The sequence below is a fragment of the Eublepharis macularius genome, chromosome 9, assembly GCF_028583425.1.
Source record: "Eublepharis macularius isolate TG4126 chromosome 9, MPM_Emac_v1.0, whole genome shotgun sequence".
Taxonomy (NCBI): Eukaryota; Metazoa; Chordata; class Lepidosauria; order Squamata; family Eublepharidae; genus Eublepharis; species Eublepharis macularius.
The window spans coordinates 56,332,742-56,344,968 of NC_072798.1; the positions used below are offsets into that span (position 1 = coordinate 56,332,742).

At 45.0% G+C, this 12,227-nt stretch overlaps 1 protein-coding gene across 1 annotated transcript in view; it reads right to left on the minus strand.

Moving 5' to 3' along the window:
- Positions 1-12,227, minus strand: part of PTPRQ (protein tyrosine phosphatase receptor type Q) — a 197,034-nt gene that overhangs the window by 52,472 nt on the left and 132,335 nt on the right. Inside the window, exons 36-40 of the mRNA XM_054989033.1 lie at positions 7,680-7,866; positions 2,200-2,444; positions 1,732-1,798; positions 847-1,005; positions 235-457 (exon numbers count right to left, since the gene is read on the minus strand). Of these exons, the coding sequence (XP_054845008.1) occupies positions 235-457; positions 847-1,005; positions 1,732-1,798; positions 2,200-2,444; positions 7,680-7,866 (881 nt within the window). The remainder of the gene's footprint in view (positions 1-234; positions 458-846; positions 1,006-1,731; positions 1,799-2,199; positions 2,445-7,679; positions 7,867-12,227) is intronic.

Sequence of the window (12,227 nt, forward strand, 5' to 3'; positions counted from 1 at the left end):
GGGTGAGGAAAAAATGCCCTCTGCTCTTTCACTGATGGAAGCACTGTTCTGCAGGCAGAATAACAGCTTTGAATCGAAACAAGTATTTTCGAAATAATGGTTTTACATTTTATTCGTTTAAAGTGAAATTTGGCTACCTTTTCTGAAAAGGCCATTAGAATAATAACTTATTTTAGCTCCAAAGTAATATTAATTATCTGTTACACAGATGAGGGATGTGAATCATATACTTACAAATATTGCTTTCTGGGTTTCAGTGGGCCATTACATATTTTTTCTTCACTGCCTGGTATCATACATGTACTATCAGCACCTATTACATATACATCATCATTGCTGCTCAGCCCCTCATTTCCTTCTGTACATGGAGGGTTTGGAAAGCCATCATTTGCAAAATACGGTCTTGGTTTTTTGAAGTAGGCATCATACCACTTGGTTATATTACTGTCATTCTGAACTGGAGTAAGAAAAAATAGTGATATATTAATCAAACTACAAAGACATCACAAAATAAATTTATTTAGATAACCAAGTAAATCCATGAACATATTTTATTGAATATAAATGAATATATTATATTACTCTAAAATATATTATCTGTTTATGACTTCACATATAATTATTGCTACCATGTAGAAGTGTTTATAAGTATACCTCAAAAAAAAATAGGATAAAAAAAGAAAAATGACTATAACATTGTATTTTTTCCATTTAATAGGACAGGGATAAGAACTTCTGCTGTAAGTAACTGAATCAAAGCTGTGCCTTCAAAGCAAAAAAAAAGTAAAAACAAAAAGAAACAAAGGGTGCATATGTTTAAACATAATTTTAAAAACTTTTTGTTACCTCCTAATTCTGCAACAAGAATCTGTATTTTCTTAATAGGTCCATGATCATCATTATAATAACAAATGGGCATACGAATAGTAATTGTTGTAGCAGTGACGAGTAATGTTCCACTGGTATCATACACTGGCACTGGCTTTTCACTAGGCCTTGGTGGTTCTATTTGGAGACAAATAAATATTTTGAAGCTGTTCTGTCATGTCCCTTCTAACAGGAAGATCTCCTTGTAATGTTCTAACAGCCAAAGTCCTATCAGCCCATGGTCAAAGGCTCAGATGATTCAGCATTAAGAATCCCAGTAGCAGCAGCTAGCTTTAATGCCCAGACATTTCTATGTATCCCTTTTCCAAGCAGAGGTGATAGGTGCATGATTCAAATGGTAGTAGGAGCCATATTAGGCTATACGTAGTGCAGTGATAATGTACTTACAAAAAGTCACATAGAAGTGAAACTCATCTATGCTAACATTATATACATTATTTTTGTGTGCTGATATGAGACTTGCTTTTTAAACAACTTAATACTGCAAGAATCAAGCAATTATTATGCAGCCTGATTCCTGAAAGTAAGCCCTGCAGATTTCAAGGGGACTTACTCCATAATAACTGTGTTTATGCCTTAGTGCAGGTGACAAATAGGTCTCTTTAAAATTTCTGCTAACATATTTGGTCAAAATTAGTGCAAATAGCTAACATATATTAGTGTCAAGGGTGGGATTGGAAAAAAGATGTTAAAACATTCAGCCTTGTGGACATTCCTCTAGGATATATATCTCCTAGAGAATGGGAAAGAAAATAGCAGTGAGTTTATGTACATAATATTTATAGTAGTTATCTTTAATAAACATATCGTTATTAAAACTGTAGTAGCATCATATGTGCCTACCTTTAATGTCTGTGGTTATTTTAAGTTGAATCTTTGGTCCTGCACCAGCTCCATTGATTGCATACACCTAAATGCCAATGAAACTTTCTATTAGAACAGTTTAACCTAAAGATACACTGATTAAGAGCCAATGTTCAGTTTGTGTGTTAAATGATAATAATGTTTAAAGGCTACACACATAAAATCAGACTGGGATTCTAAGCACACGTGCACTGAACTAACTGCAGTGAACTAATTTTTATTGAATTTGAAATTTATGGGCTTTCGATTACAAGTCTGCACTGGCCCTACAATTCTTCCTGACCATTGTCATAAGTTTTGTTTACAATTTAAAGATAATTGAAGGAAAAATATAACTTGAAATTACTGGAATAACTGGAAAAATATAATTGTGTTTAGGAAATAAAACTGCATTTAGCTTAGTTTTACTGACTCTGTCAAGATACTTGCAAACATAGTTCAACTTACACTGATATTGTATGTATGTCCTCCTTTCAGTCCCTCTATCATGGCAGTAACAGACTTGTTTGTTCTATCAATAACACTTAAGTTATAGATCTGGATGACAGTAGGATCATCGTCTTTGTAAACCATTGCTTGATATGCTTGAATATTCCCGTTGGATTCTGATGGTGGCATAAATGTCACCTGGAACTTTGTTACTTCATCAGGTATCTTCTGAAACGTTATGTTGGTAAGTGGGTCTCTGGGCACTGAAAGAGTTTTCAATTACTGAGTTTTTGAATGTTAACTTATTTGCAAAATCCAGATGTGTCATAATAAAAGAACAAGACACCTGCTTTTGGATTCCTGGATTATATTGTTGCTTTTGGAGTATTGTATTTTTAAATAACTTACCAAAGCAACAGGTGTCTTTGCAAAGATTACAGCTGTTGCAAAGATTACAGTTAGCTTCCAAAAGAGAAAAAACTTTATCAGAATGATATAACTTAGTTGTCATTAAGAAACACACAAGCAATTTTAAACTATCTATACAGACTAATATTTTTTAGCCCGAAGAGTATACCTCCCAATCCATCCCATGTTACATTTTTGGTCTGGAATCACTGTTCTATATCTTTATGTGAATTGTGATTATACAGTGGCTTGGATCCTAGATGTTTCCACAGGCACAAGGATTTCTGCCCATAGTGCAATTTTGCAACCTATGCGTTATGTTCTGGCTGGGTTCCGTCAGATACTACACAGACACTTCCGTTTTGGGTTGGAATGGCCACAGCTTTATTGATTACAGCCTTTTGGAGCATTGGCCAGGCATATAGGCAATGGATCCTAATTTGGCATCGAAAGCCCCGTGCTGTTTGATGCATTATTCCCCCAGCCCTGATACTGGCTCCGCGGAACAGCAAGTACTGTTCAGCCGCCAGCAGGTGCTGGATGGCCCTTGCCTACCTTTGTGACTGCAGGGAGGAGCCACCTGTTATGCCCTGCTCACTCCTTCAGGATCCAGCCCAATGCCTCAAAACCGCCACAGGAGGGAGGCTGAAGGTCTGACTCCCACCAATGCTCCAACAGCTGTAGCTAAGTTGGAGGTGCCTCCTCCCTTTCCCCCAGGTGTTCCCCGACCATGATGTCCCAGAGGAAGGTGAAAAAACCCTCAAGTGGCCCCAGCCAATCTGGCCTTTGTAGGGAAAAAATCCTTCCTGGCCCCCTTGCAGGTGACTGGCACAAACAGCCCTGGGCGTCCCTATCGCAATCACCCAGGGGGGGTCTAGCAACCCCTCAATTCATCCATATATTTGTCCGTCAACCAGACCATCTGATATATGTGGTGGGGAGGGGTGGGGGGACTGCTGCACCTGCAACTAGAACAGAGAAGCGTTAGATCTTTCCTCACTCCTGATGTATCCCAAGTAAGCCCTGGAGGCCCATCACATGATGGATTGAATAGGAGCTGCTGGCAGCCCTGCCTCTGACGCTATGGTGGCTGCCCTGATTCTGAATGAGTAGGACCTATACTATCCTTGTGGGAGCCCTGCCGCCTGCAAGCTGGCTTTCAAAACTGCAGTGAATTGGAATCTGGTGAGGAACATCCTGTCAGCACTCACTAACAACAGGCCCAGGACCTGGGGGTGCAATGCCATGTAATCCCTGACCACTCATACTGGGCAGAGGGCCCCTCTCACGGCCCTGCGGAATTGAACCACTGCCTCTACCCTTGCTGATCAGTTTTGGACCACTATACTTTGGCGTGCAGGCTGTTGCCATTGATGATATCCCCCATTGCCAGGGCTCTCCCTGACTGGTTCCTCGCTGATGAAGCCATGTGCTTCCCCACCCGGAAGACCCCATAGAAGGCCAATGTGAAGGCTGTCTTGATAATCGTGGTCTTGTAGGTAGACCAGCAGACCTTGTGAAGGCAGCCCAATATACCCAGCAGCATATGCCCAGTGATGGGTTGTCTGGAGTCCCTTCAGGGTGACCCCCATGCACTCCCAGCCTGCTATGGCTCACCTGGCCAGGAAGCTGTTGGTTGGATCCCTCTGCCCTACTGCCCTGCAGGATATGGCCACCACATGCATTTTTATGGTCTTGGGGGCATACCCCTTCTCGTACAAGCTAGCCAGATATTCCAGCAGTGCTCTCTCTGACGCCTCTCCCTTATCTCATCTGTACCTCCTCTCAAAAAAAGCTGTGAAAGCAGAGGCCACTACAGAGTACACTCGCCTAGTGGATGGCACTAGCGAATTCAATACTCCCTGCATGATGTGTCACTACAAAGCTCCCAGAGCTCCTCTGGGAAGGGATCTGAGTGCACCTCACTGACTGGTACCAAGTCCTGGAATTTCTTCTCCTGAAAGCGAGATAAGGTGTCCATGATGTTGTTATCCACTCCTGCAATGTGGCACGCCACAAACACGATATTATGTTGCAGGCAGAGTACTACAAACCTGCACACCAACTGCATAACCCACTCTGAGTGTGAGAATTGCCGATTCACCTCTCTCAGCACTGCCTGGTTGTTGCACCAAAAGAGGGTCTTCTTGTTCTGAAACTGGTTCCTCCATATTGTAACCGCTACCACAATCAGGAAAAACTCCAAGAATGTCTTTCAAGGTACACTTCGCTGCCCCCATCATGGTCTTTACTTTGGTGCATAGTGCTCTTAACTTGTCTTGTGGCAGGCTACATGTGCCCTGTACCGAATCTATCAGTATGCCCAAATACATCATATGGTTGGAGGGGCTTTCCATTTTCTCCTGCGCTAGCGGAACCCCAAGTCCTTTTGCAAGCCTTTGGACAGCCGCAGCAATTCAACACAGGTGACTGATCAGGAAGTTATCCAAATAAGGTGTGATATATGGGGTGCCCCCTCAATCTTTTGCCACCCATTCCAAGAAGTGCTGAATGTTTCAAAGGCTGCGCACACTACAGCGCATCCCATTGGCATGGCCTTATCTACATACCACTGCCCCTGGAATTTGAAACCTAGGAGGCAGTGATTATCTGGGTGCACTGGCAGGAGCTGGAAGGCTGATTGAATGTTGCACTTTGCCATCGGGGCCTCCCGCCTGCACAACTACACCAGGTTCACTCCCTGGTTGAAGGAGGCATAACACACTGAGCACAGCTTGGGAGGATCGCATTGCATTGTTGACCGATGACTCTTTTGAGTAAGACAGATGGTGAATGAGGTGGTATTCCCCTGATGTTTTCTTGGGCATGACTCCCAGAGGGGACACTCTGAGGTTCAGGATGGGTGGAGAATCGAGAAGGCCTGCTATCCACCTTGGGGTCAGCCTCCTGTCAGCTCTGTCTCATTTTCTGCCTCCACTGGCAGAGCCTCCAGTCGTTGCTCAGCTCTCTTTGTCCCCCTTTGCCTTTCCTCCAGTTGCTGCGCCGCCCCAAAAGGACTGCTGTGCCCCTGCCCACAGGCACCCACAGCATCCTTCGCAAACATCATCATACTTGCACCAGGTCCACTGGCATCTTCCAACATTGAACTTCCAACATGGCCTCCTGATCATGTATCGACGCACATCCCCCTTGTCAGCCGTTTTGCCCTGCTCGTTCATCCTGACTGTCTCAATTCATACATTTCTATCTTTTCACTCCCACCTGGTGTGCTCACTGCTGGATGCCCTCTTCCTAAACTACTCATCATACCCAATGGCTGCCCTGTCGCCTTTGTTTGTACCACTTGTACCATGTGCCCACACAGATGCCAGGCCCTCTCTGGGTACGCCGCCATGACTACCCCCATGTACACACCATACCCCATTACCCAGCTGTGAAAGGTGCATTTAGCTAACTGCTCCCTTTCACTTCTCTTACACTTCTTCATGCATCCGCATTCCTCAACCATCTTGTCAGCGTGCAGCATGGTGAAGACATCAACCCGTTCAAAATGCACTCACAGAGTTTCCGCAACCAGCAGAACCCCACTGGTTCACCAATGCTACCACAGGAGGTGACGATCTCCCCCGCTGGCTGAGGCGTCGTTCGTCCCATGCCACCAGCATGCCTAATGCTGCACAGCCCTTGTACTGATCATGTACTCATCATGTAACTCCCGCAACAATGAGGAGCTGCGGCTTTGTGTCCTCCGTTTTACCCATTGTGATCTCCACCTCAGTTCCTACGCTCTGCCACTTGCTCCATCTTGTTCGCACAGTCCTCCCAGACACTGTCCAACCCAAGGTTTTCCGTCACCTGCTCCCGCCGCCTCTGCACCCCTGAATCGCTGCTGCCTCCTTTGGCCCAAGGTGGCTCTTCATTCGCCATCTCCAGGAGGCTCGCGGGCTGTTTACTAACTTCCTTGTGGGAGGCTCCCCCACAGACTCTCACAAGTTGTCCCCTCCTGATGCTGCAACCCATGGGGGGCTCCCTGGCTGGTGGAGCTGGTTCACTATCCCCACCCAGGAGAGCCGAGATGGTCTTGGAGAAGCCCTGCATGGACTCTGACAGTCTCTGCATGGTTTCTGTGATGCCCTGCAGCATGGCCCACACTGTTCCTTGTACGGGTGCTATAACGAGGGGCTGGCCCTGCCTGTTGGGGAACGGCTCAAGCCCAGCTAGGTGTGCAGCAGTGCTCTTCCCATGACCTCCATAGGGCCCCTGCTGCCTCCCTGGTAGTGGGACCAGACTGGCAGACCCCAATGTTGCCTTAGCCTTAGATCCAGCTGTCATCCTGAAAGACAAAATTGCCTGCAGAACCTGCGAGGTGCCCACCCCCTTCTGAGACATTGCGCTGCGAGGGGGGATTGTGGCCTACCATCCTTGCCCCCATGGATGCCCCCCGGGGGGGTGAAGGTGAGGCTCCTCACTCTTGGCACTGAAACTTGAATGTTGATCGCAGTTGGGGTTGCCAGCTCCAGGCAGGAGATACCCAAATTCAAGGTGAGTGGGACTGGAGTCCCCACTCCAAGGCCTACATATGCCCGTGGGCCTTGGCTTCTGTGCTCGGGGGGGGGGCTGCCACCACATCCCCAGAGATCGCCGTCACCCCCTGGAGGCCCACAAGCCCAGCTGCCAGGAGAGCTGGGCTGTGCCATGACCTGCTGCCCAAGCCCAGGCAGGCCTTTACTTTTTGCCCCCCAGGGCATGGGGGGCAAAGGCAAAGCCATGGCCCCCCTCCCGGCCCCCCGTGGGTGGCACACCGGACAGCCCTGTCCCAGGATGGGGGGGGGGGCAAAGCAAAGCTGGAAAATGCGGTCCCAGAAAAGGCACCAAAAAAACCAGAACTCAAACAGCCTGCAACCGTTTTGCAAATGGAGACATCTGGATTCCTGGGGAAAAGCTGCCAGCATTCTGTGAGTGGGCCATGCCTATAAGGACATGTAGAAACGGCCTAATACAAATAAAGATAACAGCTCTTTTTCTTTTTAACGTTCATTTAAAATGTATAATAAAATATTGGTTTCAAATTTTCTTTTCTGAACAGAAATGAAGAGCAGGAAGATTGTACTTAAGCTACATAGACGTACCTGCTTCCAAAGTGGAAACAATGGCTGAAGTGCTTGACTTGCCTTCTGTGTGTGCAGCATGTATATCTCCTGTAAAAGCAGTGACCACTACCGAATACCTTGTAAAAGCTTTTAAATCTGAGACTTCAAGGATTTTGCTTTCATCATCTGTTTTGACAAATGAAGCTTTATACTCATCGGTATCAACCTGAGCAAAGCAGAAAGGTTGTATATTGAAAAGAATAGTGACATTTAACAGAACAGAAGCCCCTTTCTCCGTTTTTTTGTTTAGATTTACCCCTTCTCTTTTGCATTTTGAATGATTCACACTAGCATGGTTCCTTTACAAAGCTTTTTTTAATTATTTGAAACAACAAAAAATTGTTGGAACATAAGATATTATACAACTAACATAAATTTCCATGAATTTTAAAGGAAATAATCTAAAAACATCTAATTATAATTTATAACATTTTTGTATCTGGGGTATTTTTCTATCCAACAAATATGCCTCTCTGTGGAGAGGTAAATATTCTCCAGGTTTTCAGGAATGATTAACAAGTTGTTACAAAGAGCTATATCTCTCCCGTGCACTTAAAATTGTTCCTTGCACCAATATTTTCTCATGGGATGTTTTTTACCCTAATATTTTAAATGAGCTTGAAATAAAGGGGAAAAAACCCAATGGCAAAAGGCATATATTTCTGGGATTGGCAGAAGCAAACTGTAAGTGGTAACTGGCTGTACGACTCTACAGGTGACAATGTCCTAAGAGGACAAAATTATTCAGCTACTTCTCTATGCCCTCTGCCAACCAAAGTACAAACAGGGTAGGAAACTCTCTCTCAAGCTAGCTTGTTCTGGTAGAAAACTCTGGGGCCTTGCCTTTCCTAATTTCCACACTGCATTGGATTCTGCCCTAGCAAGATTCAGTACCACAACCTGGAGCAGATTTTGCAACAAGGCAAAATCTAGACTAGACAGCATCTTGAATTCATACACTATCAGAAAGCTCTTTCCACCAAGTTCTTATAATTTAGTTGTTTCTTTTCTACATAGGATAAACTACAACATGGGCCTGCCTCCAGATTTTTGTGCCACAGCCGCCATACTAGAAAACACAAATAATCCTGAAGAATTAAGTGGTAGTTGAAAAAAAGGTTTATCAAACAAACTAAATACAAGTGGGGGCCCTACAAGGAGTTGGGGGCATCTCATTTCTCCTTCTCCCACCACGTCCTCTTCCATTTCTCTGCACCTCCCTTGGCGTCTCCCTCTTTTCCTGCTTCCTTCTCTCCTTTCCACCTACTTTGTTAGCCTTTCCATCTTCATCTTTCCCTCCTACCCCCCCCCAGCAGCCTCTCCCCTATGGCCCAGTTTTGTGGTGCCAGTTGCACAGTGGGGAACCTACAAGGACTTGCAGGGAGTACTTGACTTTTCTCTGTATCCCCTTCCCCACACCGTTTCCTTTTCCCCTGCTCCGGGCAGCCTCCATATTCCCAATAAACAACACCTTTTATCTGCCCCGCCTCTTTACCTATGTTTATTAATTTACTTCATTTATATACTGCCTTTCTCCACAATGCAGACCTAAAGCAGCTTATATCATTCTCCATGCTCCCATATTATTCTCACAACAACCCTGAGAGGCAGATTAGGCAAAGAGTGTGTGATTGAATCAGTCACTCAGTGTGCTTCCACAGCAGAGTGGTGATTCAAACCTGGGTTTCCAAGATCCTAGTCTGAAACTCTAACCACTATACTACACTGGCTGGGGGGGAGGGGCTGCCGTTGAACAATAGCAAGTAGCCACGCCTGGATGAGTTATGCAAGTCATGTGGTATCAAGCCACTTGGTGGTTGCTTCTGGGCCTGGCCCCAATGAGTCCTCACTCAAAGGCCAAAACAAACCTGGAAAGGCCCCTGCCTCTCCTCCTGCCTTTTCCTAACAAAAATCAAGCTTGGAATATTGACAAAACTGTTATGGTTGCTTAAACAGCCACTGAGGGTATCTGGTCAGTTACAGGTGCTCCTTTTATCATTTTGTTTTTTTAATGTACTTTTTAAAGATTTTTCTGCAAACCTGGGGCATTTTTCAGCTGTGTAGGAAGATCTGTCTTGTCTGTTCATGGCTCCAGTCCCAGGATTTAAGTATCTATAGATCTAGGTCACTTGGCTATTAGTATATAAGATGATCGTATATAAAATTGCTTTTACATAGTTCCCCTCCTCATTCTAATATTGGGATCAGAAAACTATTATGAACATCTACAGTAGAATTCCCTGTGGACCAACTGTGTTGTAAATGCAGCTGCTAACACATTAAGAAAGTTCAAGCATATATTTTCTTCGACAGATGTGCCTTAGTAACCCCACTGAGAGTTAACCTTAACTGAAGCATCTGATGTACTAAACAGACACTCATTTCCTGGGATGGCCATCAAGAGACAAAGTTTCTTTTAATTCACAACTAATCAATAATATGTACAAGAGAAATATTAATGACATCTCTTTCGCATTAGCAACAATGTGCTTTTCTTTCTCTTCTTTCTAAATAGCAGCTTTAGTCACAAGAACTATTAGAGCAGTGTGTGGACTACTGGCAAACTGCTAGAAATTGGTAGCTAATTCCACCTAGGTGGTTTCTGTTAAGGCTATTGCAGTCACCATCTACCTCTATTAATAGGCAAAAGTATGGCTGAACAAATATGCACTGATTTATAGGATACTACTGGAGGGGCAGTATAGATAGCATACTACGTTCAGATGAGGGAATTTTAAATCCTTGCTCAGACAGGAAACATGCTGGGTGGCCCCAGGAAAGCCACCATCCTTTAGCCTAAAAACAGAATTGCAGGGAGCAGATGTAAATAAAGTCAATCATAGTTATGTACTGAGAACTGCTGTAAGAATTAGAAATATTATGAAAACATTATACACTTTTTACGAAAACTAAAATGCATTTTGCATTGGAATGTTGGCTGGATCAGGTTCTTGATGAATAATTGACTTGTGAAGGAAAGTTAACATAAATGTTAACTTCCATATACATCTCCAAAGAATTCCTTTTAAAATAATCATGTCTGAGTTAAAAAAAAAATAAATTGCTGACAATATTCACATTAACTTAAGTATTAGAAAAGGAATGCTGTTAAATACTGCTTGTATGGAATCTGAAGCAGTGGTGCACTTTCCCTTGAGAACTACAATATTTTATTCCAGGTTTTTCACTATAGTCAGGTTGATAGTTTTATTGGGTTTTAACCAACGGTGGACCTGTCTATGTAGACTTCACACCTGTAAGTACTGATCATATAAAAGACAAGCATTAACTAGAACAAAATTAACTTAAATCTAATGGTTCAGACAGTTTAGAATTTTTACGTCAGTTCATGTTTCTATTATATGGTTTTCTATTTAAGTACGGCTCCTGTTAAGCATTAAGAAGCCATGATTAAATATAAAACCATAGAACAGAAAAATGAACTGAAGTAAAAACTCCAAACCGTTTGAACGATTAGATTTAAGTTAATTTCGTTCTAGTTAAAATTTTAGTGAACACAATTAAAATCAGTAGGAGCAAACTGGATTAACTGGGCAGTTGATGGCATTGTCCAACATTAGACCACTGGTTTATTATATTTCAGAGCCACTTTTAACAAGGGATGAAAAGCACTTTTCCCAAAATGAATGCGGCATTCCCAGTTGGCAGCTTGCTGCCTTAGACTGGGGGCCGGGGTTTGCCGCGCCGGCGGATGAGCAGGAGAGCAACACCAGCTTTCACGGGCATCCGGGCATCTGGGGAGAGGCGGGGCCAAGGTGTTTCAAGCCGGCGCCGCCTTTCCCCTTCAGCAGTCGCTCTCAGCTCAGTCGAGAAGCAGGAGCGTTCTCGCTGAGCTCTTCAGAGCGTGGGCGATCGGCGGCACTTGCTCGAGCGGCGAGGCTCTCTTCCCGGCTGTGATCTGCTGAGGCGTTGGGGGCTTCGAGGCAGCTACGCACATCGCGGCGAGCGGCGTCGCTGGACAAGCGGCGCTGCCGCCGCGCCACAGCGTCTCTGCATTCGGGCCTTGCTGGCCCTGCTGGGTGTTGCACCTGGGGCTCGAGTACCAGCGCGTGAGGCGGGGTGGTAGTTTGGCCGTGGGCGGGTGGTCTCGCCTTTCGGGTAGAGCACACAGTTTGCGTGTGTGTGTGTGTGGGGGGGATTAGTTGGGATTGGCCCGGGACAAAGGGCCCTGGGTGTTTGCGAGGGAGTTGGGAGCAGGCGCCCGGGGGCATTTTGGGTGGCCTGTCTGTTTGTCTGGACCAACGAAGCTCTCCCCCCCCCTGTTTTTTGCCGTCAATCAGGATAGTGGGGCATCTGGGGTGTTTACCTAATTCGGCCTCATATTCACCCCTATCCCCAGTGGGCAGTTCAGTTGCTGGGTCTGTTATTTTGGGATTTTGGCCTTTCCCACCATTTGGGCTTTGGCGGCCATTTTGGGGTTGCTTAACTCAGGGCGGCCATTTTGATTGACCATGCCACCAAAAAAAGGGGGTGGAAAATCTAAGGGCAAGCAGCCCGCCAAGCGGC